The 19,623-nt window shown below is 39.6% G+C and overlaps 1 protein-coding gene across 1 annotated transcript in view; it reads left to right on the plus strand.

The window, feature by feature from the left end:
- The window catches only part of grm5b (glutamate receptor, metabotropic 5b), a 92,280-nt gene that overhangs the window by 63,294 nt on the left and 9,363 nt on the right, over window positions 1-19,623 (plus strand). Inside the window, exons 7-17 of the mRNA XM_085429871.1 lie at window positions 4,892-5,127; window positions 5,904-6,025; window positions 7,831-7,955; window positions 8,048-8,216; window positions 8,516-8,642; window positions 11,453-11,570; window positions 11,669-11,855; window positions 12,030-12,188; window positions 12,873-12,998; window positions 13,707-13,889; window positions 14,462-14,628. Of these exons, the coding sequence (XP_085285997.1) occupies window positions 4,892-5,127; window positions 5,904-6,025; window positions 7,831-7,955; window positions 8,048-8,216; window positions 8,516-8,642; window positions 11,453-11,570; window positions 11,669-11,855; window positions 12,030-12,188; window positions 12,873-12,998; window positions 13,707-13,889; window positions 14,462-14,628 (1,719 nt within the window). The remainder of the gene's footprint in view (window positions 1-4,891; window positions 5,128-5,903; window positions 6,026-7,830; window positions 7,956-8,047; window positions 8,217-8,515; window positions 8,643-11,452; window positions 11,571-11,668; window positions 11,856-12,029; window positions 12,189-12,872; window positions 12,999-13,706; window positions 13,890-14,461; window positions 14,629-19,623) is intronic.

Below are 19,623 nucleotides of genomic sequence, written 5' to 3' on the forward strand. Positions count from 1 at the left end.
ATACCAAACAGGCAGTGTTACAAAAGTATCACTGCACCACAGCAAAATTGAACGTGACACATCTCACATGTAAGGCACCTTAAAGCAGTCTAATGCAGGCTCTGTATGTGAACTCAGTCCTTTATTAATAGTCCCTACTTTCAGATTAAAAAATGCTACTTAATAAATAATTAGCTAAGTGATATTGCATATTGTTTAAAGAAACAACAGTTTGCACATGAGCACAACAGTGAACTGCACGTGTGAACAGCCGTAAAATGTTTCAGTGAAAAACTAAAAATAGGAATCTGGCATTTGGATGAAAATGTGTTATTTGTGGAGACAACTTCCATTTTCCAAAATGTGTGGGAGTCATCTAGCCATCTGAGAAACTATTATTTTATTTATGCAAGACAGAGAACAGAGCAAATATCATTTGCAGCAATTGTACTGGAGAGCTCACAAAACATATTGCTTTCTGAAGGGCCCAATTAGAAGTTTGTTGATAAATCACTGCAGATCTTTGTTTTCTGTTTTTCCTCTGCAGTCATTAGTGTGAGTGTGAAGCCAAAAGTTGGGCTGGTAGAGCAATGAAAGGCTGGAAAAGTTGTGTTATCCTATTATTAACACGCGAGCAATGTGATTGAGTATTGGGTATGTAAAAGGACATTCATGAGGAAAGAATGAGTTTAGCAGTTTCAGGATAAAGTGTGATGCAAAACAGCAAAGAAATTTAAGGGTTTTCATGAATTACAGTATTCAAAATTCATATTTGAAATTCAGAACAGAACTCAGCACTGCGTTAAACCAAACAAGTTCACTCGTCAAAATAGTTGAAAGCAAGCAAACTTTTCATTTTACATTTTAGTTTTCCTCATTTTGGTGCTAGCAGATGCTAGAGCACATTTGCAGTAAACCATAGGAGTATGGAAAGCCAGAGATTTTCCATTTTTGTTTTGTAATACATGGAGAATGTGGACGGGTATTTTCTGGGCCAAATTAAAAGAAAAAAAAAGTTGTCATCTGGATGGCACCATACTTTGCCCCAAATCCTGGATTTATCATTCAGCATTAATGGGTGTGCTACCTATGCCAAGGGGCATTAATGCACCCCCCATACAATCATGAATGCTGCTTTAAAAATTTTCTTGCTTATAAATATGGGGTGTATAAAAGAGAATCATCTGATTTCAGCGATTTAATCCCACAGCTGAAGCACGTCCTCTTAGAAATAGGGGATTTGTGAGTTTCATGTGGTTGGCGGTAGGTAGCATAACAAGAACAGTGGCTGCACTGAAACTAGACATGCTACCAAAAGCATAGGGGAAGTTTGACTAGCTATCATGTCTGGATACATGCTGTGCACTCGGAGGGGGAGACATTGAGTATTTGTGAGCATTGTAAGTTTTGTACGCAAAAACCTTTAAAATACATACTTAATTATAATTAACCACAAGTTTCCATGTCCATTACTTAACATTGGAGGATGATTAATGGAAGAGTGTGCATGTTGCAAAATTTTTTTGGGGAGCTGCAGGTGTGACCTGGAAAGTTACCAAAGTGGTGGCAAGTTAAAGAAGGAAAAGAGGAAAGTATAATTGCTAAACATGAAGAATAATGAGAGAAATGTGCCTGTGTATTAACAAGTAATTATGTATTGAAAGTATGGGCGTTATCTATGGAAAGAAAAGTAAGAAAATGAAGTCGGTGAGGCAAAAAAGGCACAAAAAAGAGAGAGTGAGAGGCACATAATTACAGATGGCTGCAGTGGAATGTGACAGAGCCGGAGAATAAAAAAGAACAGGATAGAAAAGCAGAGCAAAGGGGCTCAAGGGAAAGCTGAAGGTGAGGCGATAATGAGAGGAGGCAAGAAAAAAAAGACAGATGAGGGGAAAAAAAACCTGTGTCAGAGAAAAAAGGAGAAACCCATTGATGAGATGAGGATTAGATGGTGCTGATTAATGATCATTGATTGTTTACCTCGGCATGTCTCTTTCTACTTCTGTGATTTCACTCGCCTGCCTGTCAGTCTCTTCTTTCTTTCTTTCTTTCTTTCTTTCTTTCTTTCTTTCTTTCTTTCTTTCTTTCTTTCTTTCTTTCTTTCTTTCTTTCTTTCTTTCTTTCTTGCTGTCTTGCTGTCTTGCTTTGGAACCTGCTGTGTGTCATAATGTCAGTACAACACTATGTTAAACAAAGTCCAGGAGGAAAAATCTCACATAAATATCCCAAATCCTTTCATTTCATGCCGCAGGGGAGCTGTTCATAGATCCCTCATCCTCTGCATGGCACCATAGACAAACATTTACTGCAGTCAGCGGCCAAAATTCAGCTCCACTGACTTTCACTTTTTATGGAGTTATTTTAAAGACACATGATCTCAAATCGAGTTAAAATGTGATGTTTACAACAATCTGGTATGAAATTGGTAGATATTCCATGGCTGGTTATTCTGTGTGTCACTGGAAGTTTGATTCATTTATTTATTCATTTATTTTGTTAAATGAAACCCATAACACCATATTTCAATGAAAATGGACATCAAACAAACATCCATTGTTCTGGTTAATTTCATATAACCAAAATAATAACTAGAAGAGCTATAATAAAAGCATTAAAAGAGGTTAACAAGCTTTCCTCATAGAAGCACATCAACCCCCAGCCCTTTCATGCCAATAGAACACCACACATTGCACCCTTGTGCACTTATATTTGTAAGTTTAATGTAATGGATTGCAATCTAGAAATGTTTCTACCTTGATTTATAACAACAGCCACATGGCAGGAGGTGACAGCAACAACAGAGAGAATAAAAAAAAGGGGGAATGCGCTTGATGGCAGACAGACACTGCAAGGAATGCTGTTGGAGAAAATGAGATTTGTTCTCCGGAGGCTCAGAGAGAGAAAAAAATAAGAAGGGAAGAATGAAGGAAGGAAGGAAGAAAGAAAGATCGTTGTCTTGCTTGAGGCCTTGTTGGGTGTAGTTGTGAAAGGACGAGAGAGGATTTGTCATTCACATCCACTTCTCTCTCTTTATCTTGCTCTCTCACACACACACAGACACACTCACTTTGCCATCTGTTCCTCCTTGAGGAACAGTAAACCCAAATCTCCTCCAAAAAATGCAAAATGCAGCGATATGTGTCCACAGTTTATGTATGTGCATTGTGAGGAAGTTATATTCGTCTTGCTGGTGTCTGACGAGGCATTGCTGCTGAGCTGCAGCCAAAATACTCCATTTGACCTAGATCGTCTCTGAGCCCGGCTGGCGTATGCATGCGTGTGTGTTTATGTGTCTGTGCATCCTAGTTCTGTCTATTTCTCAGCAATAAAATGACTTTTGGACATTGTCCATAATGATATAAGCTTTCCCTGCCTCCCTGTCATCTGTCTCTCTGATAATCGTTGGTTTTGTGCCAGCTTTCACGGCAGTTCTCTTTTTTTATTTCTGTTTCTCTGACTTTAGTTTGATTTCCCATCACTCTGTTTCAATTTTTTTTTCTTTTCTTCCATTCCTGCAAGGGAACTGGGAAACTTACAAAGTAAATGTCATCTACAGTGTCTGCGTGTGGATGTGCGAAAAAGGGTTTATTTGTTACAGTGACATAGTGCTGACCCTGTGCTTTACCTCTCAAGCTAAACCTGCAAACCCCTAAGTGTTTCCTGTATTTTGAGCTGTGAAGATATAATAAAACTCGAATGGCCCACTTTCCTCTGCGGTTGCTGTGAAAAGGTACCTTGGATTTTAAGCAAACCCAGACAATCCCACAATTTGACCCTTCTTCCCACCTTAGTGAAAGCGAGAAGAAGAATTTCCTCTTGACAGGAAGAGACCTTCAGCTGAACCACGCTCAGACATAAGCAGCCATTTACTGTGAACAGTCAGCGGAGAGAAGTTAGAGGCAATACAAAAACTGAAGGAGAGAGTAAACAAAATGAAATGATGCAGACTGAGTAGATGGGGCACATTTGGGAAGCTGATATAAGCTGTAAAAGACTGTACTGCAGTTTATTTGTTGGGATAACATCTGGTGAAGTCAAAAGCCTATAGTGGAGGAGTTTCTATGAGGATGTCAGTCATGGTTCTATTCGGCATTAAAAACACTGGAGCTTGGCGCCAGTTTAGCTCTGTGCACTAAAATGGTGGCCACATGCCGTACGGCTAAGAGCGGCCGGCCTGGGTTCGAGTCCAACCCACAGTCCTTTGCTGCATGTCTTCCCCCTCCTCTCTCTGCCCCTGCTTTCCTGGCCTCGCCTCACTGCGTCTGACAAATAAAGCTGAAAAAGGCCAAATAAATACGCAGGAGCTCAACTACGAGGGGAAATAAAGGACCAGTACAAGATTCATTAGAAGCTTCCTTGATAGCACATGTATATACAGTTAGATTTATACATTTTTGGGCAGTGAGACTTGCCTCTGTACACCACCACACTGGATTTTAAAATCAAACAATCAGGATGTAACTGTGCAGTGCAGAAATGGCCATTCTCTGTGTGATTTAATGGAATTAGATGACATGAAAAACTGTCCAAACTCCAAAGTGATCGTGGGAAATAACTCTGTGGTAGTATTGTGATAATATCAACTACTGACATTATTTTCATTTCTCCTAATATTTCTCCTGCAGTCTTGCATACTTGAGCTGCATTTTGGCTGTCTTGGCACAAAAAAAATGCACCAAATGTGGAGATACTGTACTCTACAAGAACTCCTCCTCTGCTTTTGTGCAGTATTGTGGTGTTCCTGCAGGGCCTTCTTGCTTGTCTGTTTTGATTTTGATGTTTGACGTTGGTCTTCTCTCATATTATTGACATCTGTTACCCAAAAATTAAATCCTGTTTGGATGTGAAAAAGTGGAGCACAGATAATTGGACTGAATTAATTCTAGTCATCATTTTATTTGTATCTCTGCAGTGATGGATGGGCGGACAGGTATGATGTGACAGATGGCTATGTTAAGGAAGCGGCCGGCGGGATTACCATCAAGCTCCAGTCGGCTGACGTGAAATGGTTTGATGAATACTACCTTAAACTTCGTCCTGAAAACAATCACAGAAACCCTTGGTTTCCAGAGTTCTGGCAGCATCGCTTTCAGTGTCGACTAAAAGGTCACACCCAGGAGAACAGCAAGTACAACCGCACCTGCAGCAGTAAGTACAGACAGAAATAGAAATACAGTCAAAAATAGACTGCCGTTATTGCACTTGAACATTTTTAATGGTAGAGTTACTATAGTTTACATTAGGTTTGTTATTGGTCAAGTCCCTTTACTCACATAAGGGATAACACCAGAAATTTACAGCTGTGCTTGAATACTGAAAGAAAAGAGAGGCTGTATTGTTGGCAGAGAACATATATTGTTTTGAGTCTGCATAACAGGCCACAGTACCAATCTGCATTTCTTTTGATAGGTTTTTGTAATGGCTGCTGTTAATGCAAATAACAAACAAAGAGAATGTGTGAACACACAGTCACACACCTACACACAGACCACATGGATGCACAGAGCTTTCCGGTTCATCTGCAGCCATCTCGTGTGGCTGTGAGTGAACCCACCCTTTATTTTCAGCTTCTATCCGCCCCCATGTCTTTCTCTCTCTGTTCCTTTCCCCCCATTCATAGGCAAAACAGTGTGTGAGCGTAGCATCAAAGGGACCCGTGTCTCATGTATTCTAATGAAATGGGACGTGAAATACAAATGAACAGGACACAGACAGAGACAGAAAGAAAATGAGACACGGAGGTGGAAAGTAACTGATGAGGAAGAGGAATGACAGCGGTCTTTGATGTTTGGCGGGGACAGTTTTTTCATAAAACCTAAAGGGGATATTAAGAGTTTCTCTGATATGTTTGCCTTTTTTCTACCTACTGTTCCTCACTAACCCAACTGTCCATTTCCCCCAACTCTACCCCTTCACCTCTGCAGAGCGAGAGTCACTTCGGCAGCAATATGCACAGGACACTAAGATGGGATTTGTCATTAACGCCATCTACTCAATGGCATATGGCCTGCATAACATGCAACGGTCACTCTGCCCAGGTTACAAGGTAGGTGCTGCTCTGGTGGATGAATAAGGAGGGGTACACTAAGACAATACTACAGACAAAATGAGGGTAATGAAGAGATGGAGAGGGAAAATAGCAGGACTTACAGAGCCTAAGTATTGATGCCATGGTACAGTTGCCACGCGGCCCATTTTTGACTTGTTATCACATTATGTAAGTTGGTATCCAAAAGTCTGGGAACACCAGTAAAGATCCTTCTCCAAGGTCTTGCTGAGATTTCTGAAGGGTTTCAGCAGTGCCTGTGGAGCAGTTACTTTACTATTTTCAGACTATTTTTTGAGCTCATTATCTGTGACAGCTGTTTTCCCCAAACATATATTTATTTCCGCTGCAAAAGTAAAACATGTTACAGGAGCTTTCACAAACTCCTGCAGGTTAAACTGGGCTGATCGAGCAGTTTCTATGGTGATTACATATAAGAGACTCTCAGCAAACTCACCAAAACAGACCACCAGCTTAGCAAGACTAATGGAAAAGGACGAAAGGATAAGAATTAGATGTAAAATGGTTACATTTTAGGTCCTGTCCTAGTTTGCATTTGGTATTTAAAGCTCTAAAGATTTGTGCAAATACATCCCATACTCTAACAGGTAAAGAAAATTAATTAATATATTAATTATTTCCTGTTTGCATCTCCACACACAGCACTGTGTTACTGTGATGAAGTTACTTTTTCATCTCTTAGCAAACAAAGCTTGTTGTGCTGATGTTCTGATGATGTCCTGATTGTGCTCTGAACAAGTCAAATGCCATACACCCCCTCTCAGACCTCAGGTCTAGCCATAATCTAATGCACACTTAGTCTTTCTTTGCTTACAATAACAGTTTGACGTCTGACGCTATCACTTAGTTCTGATGCCACGATTCCAACTTTCAGCACACTACTTAGTAAGCAATGTTTTGCTAGAAAATTGAGGCGCAGCTAATAAAAGGTGAAAAATGCAAGTGTATTTGCTTGAGCAAGCCTCTAGCTGTCATGTTTCAAAGAAAGGAAGGAACCGAACAAGGAAAGCTGACCTTTTTGTAAGATTTTATTTTGGGGCTCTTTTTAGGCTTTAGTTTTGACAGGACACTAAGTGGACAGGAGAGAAGGGAGGGAGACACTTGAACCAAGGCTCCTGCAGTAGTATTTCAGAATTTGGCACAGCAGCTCAAATTTGCGAGCTACATCACTACCCAAGAACTTTTTTTTAAAAAGAGGTTTACATGGAAATATAATAGACTTTGGACAACACTTTGCATTTATTCAGGAAAATGTAAATTAAAATGATGCCAAACACTGATAGTATATGTCAAACTTCATATTCACTTAGAAATTCAGAAAACAAAATGCTAAATTTTAAGTATAGAGCAGCACGATTCTGTATTTTTGGCACCAAACGCCGGTGCTGCTTCACCTCTACATACTTTGTGGGGATGACTTAAAATTCATTAATGCAAAAATGTCAACATGGGCTTAATTTTAACTAAACTTTATGAGATGATTGTGAAAATGTTGCACTGTTTGGCTTGCATAGAATAGGCACTGCATAGGAAACCATACTGCCACGCTGTCCTCACTTTTTCTAGAATGTGGCGAGCCGACTCACCTCAACAGCTGATTGGTTAAATTTTATCTTTACATTGTGTTGCTTCCAAAGTACAGTGAACATGTTTTGAGAATAATAATTAATTGAAAGGCCAGTTGTACACAATTTACTTCCATAAAATTATGGAAATTTATGTTGTTAAAGTTGATGGTCATAACTGTTTTTCTGGGTGCAACATGACCATCTATGTGTTTTAAGGGCCTGTGCGATGCCATGCGACCCATTGATGGGGCTAGACTTCTGGACTTTTTGATGAAAACCAACTTCACCGGTGTGTCAGGGGAAGGAATCTTATTTGATGAAAACGGAGACTCACCCGGCAGGTAGGTGCTTTAAACTGTGCAGAGACGTCATAGATCTCTATGGAGTGCAAACAACCTCCCACTGTTGTTCAATGTGCACCTTTTGTTTACAGGTATGAAATAATGAACTTCAAAAAGATGGGGAAGGAATACTATGACTACATAAACGTCGGCAGTTGGGACAACAGAGGCTTAAAAATAGATGATGATGAAATCTGGCCCAGCAAAGAGAGCGTGATCAAGTCAGTCTGCAGTGACCCCTGTGACAAAGGGCAGATTAAGGTAAGATGAGTAATTTTCACACAGTAGACCTGGAATTAGATTAAAATAACTGAATAATAAAATTATTAGTATGATGAGTGTTTGAGGAATTTTCATTATCATCACAAACTGATTTGTATCATGTTACGTTACCAGCCTACACCTCTTTCACCTCAGCCTGTATTCTACTTTTATACCAGACCTCTTTGCTCCTCCTACAGATCATTTATGTGACATGACTGAAAGTAAAGCTTCACATTAATACAGTGGCTTCGTTTGAACTCTGCTTATGGCGTGAGTGCGTATTCTGTCTCCTTCAGGTGATCCGTAAAGGTGAAGTGAGTTGCTGCTGGACGTGCACCCCCTGCAAAGAAAATGAATTTGTGTTTGATGAGTACACCTGCCAAGCCTGTGAGCTGGGCTCCTGGCCTAATAATGACCTCACAGGTCGGTATCATAAAAGATATAAAGAATATTCACATGATGGATTTTTTTTTTCTTAATACAGCCTGTCAGTGTGTATTACATATTAGCATTGCACAGGAAATCCTGCACAAGTTACCCTAGAGAGAGAAAGTGAGAGGCATCCATTTACCATACCCTCCTCTTCCCTCCTCCTAGTTTCTTCTTCTCCACTCCCGTTTCCTCCCAGCCACTCCCTCTCTCTCATATCGTTAATTTGTTACCAACATGGTCACTCGTGTTTTAATTATTCTGCAACGAGAGCGGCTTGCCATGCAAATACACTTCAGTTGCAATGAAAATTTTTTTCCTCTCCATTGCGTTCGAAGAGGTTGCATATTGCCTTGTTGTTCTTTCAGCTTCTCATTATACTGCACGCTAGCTCCTCACCAAGCTCAATGATTAAAACATGAATTGAGACCTGCTGAAAATTCAGAGGGAGCTTCTCTGTCTGAGACAGAAGAATCTTTAAAAACTGAAACAGGGAGTGAATCAGTGCGAAAATGATCAGCAGAAAGCTGACACTGGAGAAAGAAGATAAAGGAACGGAGGCTTAATTGGGGTTATCCGTGTGTTCGTTAGTGTTCGTGACTGTGGGCTCAGAGTGTGTGACTACATGCATGTGTCTCGTTTCATCAACAATAAGTGCTGCGTATCCCCCTGCGGGGCTATATGGAACAGTAATAATGAGGTGTAAACAAACTGCTTGCCCTGTTCCACCAGCAGACATTTTGATCTTTCTCCTTGAGGCCAAAAGAAATCTGAGGGAAAAAAATATATAAGATATAAAGGGGAGGGGGGAAAAGGTAAAGGAGCAGAGGGAAAAGGTAAAGCAAGGTCTCAGCTGACAAGGACAGAAGCAAAGTGGGAGTGAAAACCATTGAAAGGATATGGAATAGTTTTTCAGACAGCAGTGGAACAAAAACAAGAAAAGACTGGAAGAGGAAAAAGACTTAAAAAATAAAGTCATGGTGAAAGTGGGATAGAGATGAATAGAGGCTCCATCATGAGCAGCAGCAAGGGAGAGTGAAAGAAGGAGAAAAAGGGAGGATTAGCTATGGGATTTGAGCCTCTTCGCTGATTGGTAAAGTTCCACAGTCTGAGTCTGAGATTGTTTGAAAAACTTTATTGTGACTGCTCACTTCAAATGGTCACTCTTCCTTTCGTGCACCAGTTTGGTTTACACTCAAGCGTTGCAGCATTTCCTGCAGGTTCCATGAACTAACTAATTATCAAATTGCTGACTATGCAAATGCTTTCTGACTGCTCTGAGAAAGCCCACGAGGAGAAACACTGATCTGGGATTTCCCACCCAGCATCTAGATTAATTGGAGCTAAATTTCCACCCACCTCACGTTGTCATTAGTGGGTGGTCTTGAGCTTGTATGACTGGAAAAGACAGGTACTGTAGTTATTGTTTTTGAGTTTGTTTATTATGTGGAACAGCTGTATAGGTATAGATTTAACAGCATAAACATAACATCACAAATATTCTTAAGATGACAAAGAAACAGATACGGATACATTAAATTATTTTTAATTGTATTTCAGAAAGATTTTAATTTGTTTTCATTCCATTAATATTTCACTTTGGGCTTTTCAGTCATTTCAGTCTGAAAGTCCTGCCTGACTTTGCTTCTCTGTTTGTTTACTGGCCCTTTGGCTCCCATTTATGCTTTTGTTTACGCCCTTAGACCTAACCTCATTACTGATTTAATAAACTTTGTTAACCATGTTAAATACAAAGTTTATGGATTTCTTAAGTTATTTCTTTAATGATCTTTTTCTCTGTTTGCATGCAGAGAAAATGGAAGAAAAAAAGGTTAAAAAATAAAATATACAGGGGGCAGAAAGAGAATTAGAAAGAGACTATTTGCATTTCTTCCCTCTAAAGTATGTCTAGACTGACCAATAATTCAGCAAGCATTAAGACGGCTCGTAATTAGAACTGTCCCTTTAATTAATGACACTTTATCTCCTTGCCTATGAGGAAGACAGAGATGGAGGTAGAGAATTACAGGAGTAGGTGGGAGGTATGAGGATGAGGAGAGATGAGGAAGATATTCGGGGAAATAGAAGCGGGCAGAGTGATGGATGGATTATTACAAAGAAATGGTGAGCAACAGGAGACAGACAAGAAATGGTGAATGACAGGGAAGGAGGAAGAAAGACCAGGAGGATGGATAAGAAGAGGAAAGTGAAGTACAAAGACGTATTTGTAAAGTATTATTAGAAGTAGTATTCCAAATAGCAGTGAAGGAGGTGCAAGGGAAAAAAATAAAACTGTAATTTGTGATAAATAAAGGTCCCATAGTTCAATAGTGGAGAGATTTCATACTGTAATTAAACAGTCATCATCTCATTTGGGCACCTACACCAACAACCCCCTTCCTTCCTCCCTGTTTGCTTCTCATGCTTTTTATACTAAATCAGACCCACACCTGTATACAAAAGTTGCATACTTTGCAGGCAAAGCTCGGCACAACGGATAACTCGCAAGCGTTTCTTGCCTGGAGGTCTAACATGTACAACTCTAACCACGACCTGTGCAAGCTGTTGGACCTTTAGAAAGCAACCGAAGACCAATTTTATTCAGAATGGTTAAAACTGGATATAAGAAAAAAAAAAGTGTGAGAATGAGCATAAAGTAAAGGCTGAACAATAGTTTGCTATTGTTACCTAAATCTTATTATCCATATATATTCCTGTGTGTCACATGTCAAATAAACTGATGATCAGTGAATAATCTTTTCTGAAAAAATACATTAACAAACTGATGTCCCCCACGTCCCCAGGCTGTGACCCAATACCAGTGGAATACCTTCGATGGGGAGACCCTGAACCCATTGCTGCTGTGGTATTTGCCTGCCTCGGTCTAATGGCTACATTTTTTGTCACTGCAGTCTTTATTAGGTAACATATCCCTTTTATTTCATTGGATTTTTGAAATTGTTTTCCTTCCTGTTTATTTAAATTCTTGCTTGCGTGTCTTTATGAATGTGGATATTCAGATTCCGGGACACTCCAGTCGTGAAATCTTCCAGTAGGGAACTGTGTTACATAATACTGGCAGGTATCTGTTTGGGATACCTGTGTACCTTTACCCTCATAGCCAAACCCCACGTCATCCATTGCTACCTCCAGCGACTGGGAATAGGCCTGTCACCTGCCATGAGCTACTCTGCACTTGTCACCAAGGTAAGGCCTGAGTGAAATGGTGGGTCCACAAGTTGTGAAAAGTGTGCAGTTAATGTGTTTTTCATTGATATGCCTGCATAATAACAGTGAGTGCTCTGTAGGAACGGAGAACGCAGATTGCAGCATATTCAGTATGTACTATATGTCCTGATGATGTTTGGAATCTGACCCCAGACAAACCGCATTGCTCGGATCCTGGCAGGAAGCAAGAAGAAGATCTGCACAAAGAAACCTCGCTTCATGTCTGCCTGTGCTCAGCTTATCATTGCCTTCCTCCTCATACTGCTACAGCTGGGCATCATTGTGGCTCTCTTCCTCATGGAGCCCCCGGAGGTAGGCTCTGTGTGTTTTAATAGAAAAAATATCATCAGAAGTAGGAGACAAATCAGAAGATTAATAAAATAAAACAAAATAAACAATAACCAGAGGATGTTAAGTTTGAAATATAACAGATTGCAGATTTGCCCTATTAGAAATTAGGAGAGTGTCTTATTGGATTTTTGTATTTTGAGTTCTGTTAAATGTGTTAAACTACTTCACCGGTTTCACATGTTTTTCACATTTGATTGTCAACAGAAATTTCACTGATTATAAATAATTGATTTGATTGGCAGATAAAAGGCAGTAAGAATTCAAACAAGACCAAAGCTTAAAATGTTAGTGTATACTCCTAAATGGATGTAGCCTAGCTGGATATTGAGACATCTACTTGTAAGTCTGTAGTTGTTCAATTTAAAATTTTCTGACAGCACATATAATTTGTAAAGTTGATTACCATCAAATTTGGTTCTTATCTGCTGAAATGCCTGAATTCATTTTCAATAAACCAATAAATATTGTACATCAGAAGTGGGCAGCATAATCATGAAATGTCAGTGAAATTACTTCCATAACTGTAATTTTACATGCCGCCATTGACTTACTACGGTCAATTCTTATTTGTATTAAAGACGTGACAGCAACAGTGTTGTCACACTTTGGATAACACGCATGTCACATTTCCTCTGGTGTCTGCAGGTCATCCACGACTATCCCAGCATCCGCCAGGTCAACCTCATTTGCAACACCACGAACCTCGGCGTGGTTGCCCCGCTGGGATACAACGGCCTGCTTATCCTTAGCTGCACCTTTTATGCCTTCAAGGTACGAGATAGTGTTTGTCACTTTTTCCCATTACCACTTCGATATCAAAAATACCTGTGACAATTTTGCATTATTTCTATAACACAGTATCGAACACGACTGAAACATGTTGTTACAACTGGCAAAGCTGCCAGTTAGAGAACTCTAAACGCTGTTGACATGCAATAAAAGTTCAGTGTGTTGTTATCCGTAGAGATACTCTGTATGAGTGTCTCTACATATGAGGAGGTTTACACAGACATAATGTGAAAAAAAATGATTAAGCCACTGTGGTTTTGCCTCTCTAAAATTTTTTGCCGGCAGTAAATGAAATTGTGTTACCCCAATCAAATTATAAAGTCAATGTTGTGATTATCCATGACCAGCGGCCATCCATTTTCTGCGGAGTATGAGAGCAGAATTGTAAAAAGAGACAGAAGATAAATGCACTGCACTTCAAACAAATAAATTAACCGAGTTTTAAACACAGCAGCTGAGTAAACCAATTTAACTTTGCAGGCCAAATGCCTCACCTAATTCACTCGCACAGATCGGTGGCCAGCAATAAAATGACAACTGTAAGGGGTTAAGAGTGTGTATCGCTGTATATACTGTAAAGAATGTCTACATTTGCTTTATTTTTCTTGATCACAGCGAAATGCACAACAGCAATTGTGAAGGGAAATGAAGGAATGTTTACTTATGCTTCTCTTTCTTTTTCCCTCCAAGACCCGCAACGTCCCAGCTAATTTCAATGAGGCTAAGTACATTGCCTTTACAATGTACACCACCTGTATTATCTGGCTGGCATTTGTACCCATCTACTTTGGCTCTAACTACAAAATTATCACCATGTGCTTCAGTGTCAGCCTGAGTGCCACTGTGGCTCTGTGCTGCATGTTTGTACCCAAGGTAAGGTTGCTTTGCTTAAATTGCTTTTTATTTCATTCTGATTGCTTGTCTGTTGTTTTTATGAATATTACCTGAATCCGACTATAGTTGTTATCTAAATCTGTGCATAAACTACATTAAGCTTCAAATGACCATTGCAACAGAGCTCACTGTAGTTCCCCACCAGTTGTGAGAATTTGAGTCAAATATTTGAATAGATAAATGCTAAGATTCAAGAGAACATCTCTTTTGATATTTTAATCACAGATGTTTCAGCACTTGTAATATCAGGATCTAGATTTTCTCGTACAGTGTCACTACAGTAAAAAAAAAAAAAAAAAAGCCTAAACAAGAAATTCAGTCAATCAAAAATACTTAGCAGAAGCTTCTTTTGAGAATTTTCTTTTTATAATATGTTTAGAATATTAAGGTGAGTCATGAGAGGCTTGATTATTATTCTAAAAAAAAAGATTAAAAGACCAATTTGTGTAGCCAACGCAATCAAAGTCTCTCCAGAAATTTGCATAGTGCCGTTAATCTTTGCAGTAAATGACAACAAGTAGTCACTGTTCATATCTAACCGTTTCCATCAGGTGTACATCATTCTGGCTAAACCAGAGCGTAATGTGCGTAGTGCCTTCACCACTAGCACGGTGGTGCGCATGCATGTGGGCGATGGCAAATCATCCTCAGCTGCCAGCCGCTCCTCCAGTCTGGTTAACCTGTGGAAACGGAGAGGCTCCACTGGAGAGACACTCAGGTATTTCTGCGTGTGTGGATTGTGTGTACCCAAGAGGCTTGTTGACCAGGTTAATGCCGGGTTGCTCTTCCGTTATATTCCAAGGCACCATTTCTCCAATAGCGCACTCTGAGACTATTTATGGTGTGTGCATGTACGTGTGTGTCGGTGTGTTTAAGCTCTTTAAGAGATTGATTCTCTGAACTCCATCGAGTCTGCCTGACTGTTCTTCTGACCCTGACATGAACTGCAGACAATTGCCTAATGGAGATGCAGCAAAGGAAGAGATTGGAATGAACTGAAGAAGGGTTAAGGAAAATACTAAAAAGAGAATTATAAATGGAGAAGAAGATGCATAGAGAGAGAAAGAGAGATGAAGAGGGGAAGTGATAAGAAAAGAAGAAAAGAAAAGGGTAAAGGAGTAGTTTGATCAAAGAGACATAATAGCTTTCACACCCTGCTTAAGGCCATCCACAAGTCATCTACAGTGACAAGGAACCGATCAAAAGACACAAAGGGAGTGACGCAAAGCCACTTGCCCGAAATGAAAAGGGGAGAAAAAATAGACAAGGAATATTTTTGTTTGTCAGCAGGTTCCTCCAGCACACCCCGCTTGGCAAGCAAGATTTCAATCACACTCTTATATGAAATGTCACAAGTGTTTCCTTCTTCATTCGCTTTACTTTGCTCTTCCCCTTTTCTCTTATGGTCCTGTCATCCTCTGTGGGCGGTGATAATTGGCAGAGGGCTGTCTGTCTCTTCAGTGCAGGGCTGGAAACTGTTGCCTTTGAGGTGCTGTCATTGTGTAAACTGAACAGACACATACAGACATGAGTCCAGCAAACCCGAGGAAACAGAAAAGACATGTTTGACTGATGTCTGAACTGTGGAAAAATACTGGATTTACCTTCAGGACATTCTCAGAAATTAAGGGAGTAAACAGACCTTAACAGGGTTCATCGACTTGTCCCCATACATGAATCAGTTTTGTTTTCTGGTGGAAACTTTTATAAATGTTCTACCTGGAATCTTTTCAGTGGGTTCTGATAAATAGTGATAAACCTGAAATCTTCAGTGAAAGGTTTAAAGTTTGGAAACCAAACATTAAAAGTAAGAAACAAATGTGATTTGAATTTTGCTCGTCTCATTTTAAAAATTGGCTCCCTTACATCACAGGGAGCCAAATCTGGCAGTGGCAAGCAGCAAGTGTGTTGTGTGGTCAAACTATTCCTGCCTTGTTCATTGCACTGAGAGCAGGTGCATGATGGCTTGTGGTGTTATGTGCCAAATGTTCTTCCTCGGATGCCCACAGATATCACAGTAGTAATATGTGTGGTGAAAGTGACTGTAGTCAAATTCAAGGTGATTATCCAACAAAAAGAAGATGAGTACATTCTAGGATGTGGTCTTTATCTTGTGCCCTTTCTTTGGAGGCTTGGACACAATGGACTATTCCAATATAAACTGCTGTTACCTCTGTGGGTAGTAGTGTGAGACCCAGCTCTCATCAACAAGCTGATTCCTTCATAAAAACAAAAAAGTCAGTTTCAGATAAAAGTTGATGTTTGCTCTCAATCTGTAATTTAGATTTAAATAAAATCTAAATTACCTTAATTCTGTGAAATTTCTTATCTTTCGTAACTTCTGTCCAGCCTTTACAGTTTTTTACAGACACTAGGACACATTTCTCAATACTTAGGTCACGTTTGCAAAACTCCTCACACAGTGAGCACAACAGAAGTCTATGTGGACCAGTTATCATTGTTTTGGCACAAAATGCATCCAATGACTACATCTCTCAAATTTCATGAATTATTTTCTCACTCAGACACAACAACTGCCAAAAATCTTTGTACGTACAGGACACTTTGCATGTGCTTACATACTGTTTTCAAAACTGTTAAACTTATGGCCAAAACAATAACACAATGCAAAACTTAAAAAGACAGCAAAATCCAACAGCAATATTTTATTGAAACATATTTTAAATCTAAAAATGCAGTTTAACCAGCCACAGCTGATTCTCATTGTAGATGAACATCTACACAGGTGTTACTCCTTCAATTTTTCAACTCCTTCAATCCTGGCATGCCAGAAGATTCTTTCCTAGGTGTGTTGCCCTAGATGACATAAGATGTGATGTGGATGAGAACCTGTGGCCAAATGGAGGAGACCGAGTAGATTAGCATTACTGTTGTATGTGTATCAGTGGATGGTGTGTATACAAATTCTTGTATTTTGGGATTACTTAGTGCAAAAAAATAAAAATACATAAACAAATATTACAGTTTTTTCTGATTGCTTAAGCACATTTTTTGTAACTATTGGCTAATTTTGCAAAACTCTTCACACAAATAAGAAAACCTGTCACCCAATCATCAAAACATTGTAGTTCTCTTGCAAAAGCAAACACAGCTGGATTAACTCTTCACACCTTCGTACACACAATGCGCCAACTGCACACTGATGGTATGAATACAAAACACATCTGGCCTTTGCTTTCTCTGTGCACAAGGTAGGCTATGTCAGTTTGAGCTCATACTTCTGTCATAGATCCATAAGCATAGAGGGATCCAAACTTCAAGTACATCAAAACAAACACAAGTGTTTATTTCCAAGTATAGGATTATTTGCAATCGCCATAATGACTATATGGGTTACTTGGTCTGCAGTGAACATGCTTCCTCTGCCCCCAGCATCTGGTCATCTAGCAACTCTGTAAAGTAACAATTTCAGTATTTTTACATCAATGGTATTGGTGTGTTTCTCATTGGCATATGGCAGTGCTACAAATCTTTGTGCGAAGTGACTGTACTAACCGATTCTCATTTCAAGATGTCCTTATGATACTTGCTACAGTGTAGCGGCTCGAGTTAGGCTGGACCCGTTGGCCAGCTACCCTCAGGGTCATTCCACGGTTGATTACATGGTCCACTATTGTAGCTCTGATGTCATCAGCAATTCTATTTCTTACTCTTCCTACCCTTCCTCTCCCCCCTCCTCATCTTCCTCTCCCCCCTCCTCGTCTTCCTCTTGCTCCTCCTTGTCCTTGTCGTCCTCTTCATCCTACTTCTTCACCTCCACGTCCTCTTCCTCGGCCTCCTCTACTTCTCACTCTTTCTGCTCCCTCCATTGTACTCCGCACACACAGCTTACCTGTATTATAGTGCTTAGGCTGATTGCAAAGTGAACTAATTATCTAAAAAAGTTTTCACATGTGAAAGTGTGCCAGACAGTTGGCAAATTAGTGTTAATGATAGCCATACATGTGTATACTTTTGCTAGGAGTGTGTTGGAAATTTGGTAATTGAGTGTTGTGCAGTGAATTGTGCCTACAGTTTTGCAAAGTGTGTGTTACAAAATTGCAAACTGAGTGCAAAGCAGTTTTTGTGCTTTTAGTTTTGCAAACTCAGTGAGTGGTTTTGCTATAAGTCTGAATAGTTTTAGAGATTGTGCTACAGGAATCACAGTTAGGGTTTAAGCATTCAGAAAAAACTGTAACAGATCAGAATTCATATGTAACAACTTGATCTGCGCCATAATCACACAAATGACATGCAAAAGTAATTAAAAAAACATTGTAGGGTTTTTGAATTTAGATTTCCTAATATTTCAGTGAGTGCAAAGTAAAGGGTTAATGATAGATGATCACACTTTTAGACAAATGTGTGAGTAAGTGTGTGAACAAACCTGTAAGGGTGTAGGTATTGATCATAATTGATTTGCAAATTCCAGTGGAGCTGCAAACCTTACTTGCTTCAGTGCAACATCACCACTGATGATGCTCCACTAGTTTCAAAGCAAATATTTGTCCTTTTGGTGGCATGGATGGCTCATACTTCTATATTGTTTTAGTAACTTCTGTTTATGATTCTTAAAGTGGTTTCTCTCTTCTTGTAATGGCTCTGGTAGAACCGTAGCCCCTCAAGAAGCCTTCCAAAACCCCTATTTCTAATAGGATCAAATTTAAGATAAGATAATCAACTCTTTCTTGGCTTTGTCAGGTTTGCTCAATCAACATGCATGGCGTATGGTTTGTGTGTGTGTGTGTGTGTGTGTGTGTGTGTGTGTGTGTGTGTGTGTGTGTGTGTGTGTGGGTTTGTGTGTCTCCAGAGTGATTTCAGTTCGTTTCACTCCCAGCCATGGCGGTGTGACTTTTAATCAGGAGTTCAACTTTAGATTAATCACACTAATTAACCTGACAAAGGGATGGAGGTGGTGGTAAGAGGGTGGAAGCGCTGTGACTGATGTGAAGCGGGGAGAAAAGTAAGCTGGAGGAAGAAATAAAAGCAGGATGAAAGAACCTGACAGAACACTGAAGAACAAGCTACTGATTTTATAAGCTTTAAATTACTACGCTTATAAAGTCAAACTGGTTTCTTTGTCCGAGTAAAGGCTCCATTTAGATACGTTTTTATATATAGTATTAACTAACAGTACTAATCAACACAGACATGTGATAAAGAAACAGTCCTGTGAAGTACTAAATGCACTGTATGATTCAATCACTTTCTTTCACAAATTTCTATATGAGTTTTCTCAGATCGTCTTGTGATTTGTTCAGATGCAAGTTTGTAAAGTTGTGCTTCTATGTTGTTTTTAGAGAAGGGGCTTTCTCTTGGCAAACCCTTCCAAACAAGCTATACTTGTTCAGTCTGTTTCTACTTGCGGTGTGATTAACTTTAAAGGCCTCAATTAACATGTTAAATGTTAGAGTCTGACATGTAGCTCTTGGGTTTTGGCACATATTCACCTCGCCAGGGCATTTATTCCTGGGAAGACTGACAATTGTTTTGAATGTCTGTTAGTTCTTCTTCACTGTGGAGGACTTTAAATTGTTTGAGAATGGTCTCTTTACCATCCCAGATTGAAGGGCACCAACAAATGTACAACTAAGAGCATTGTTGATGATATTTTCCTCCTTGGCAATGTGCTGCCAAGACTTCTGTTTTAAAAGAATTGTTCACAATGGTTAATGATCAGTTAATCAAGTGGATTTGATTAGCAACACCTCGC

Source organism: Copadichromis virginalis, linkage group LG14 (assembly GCF_057382275.1).
Source record: "Copadichromis virginalis isolate Kocher_CV1m ecotype Utaka linkage group LG14, C_Virginalis_male_GT1.1, whole genome shotgun sequence".
NCBI classification, from domain to species: domain Eukaryota; kingdom Metazoa; phylum Chordata; class Actinopteri; order Cichliformes; family Cichlidae; genus Copadichromis; species Copadichromis virginalis.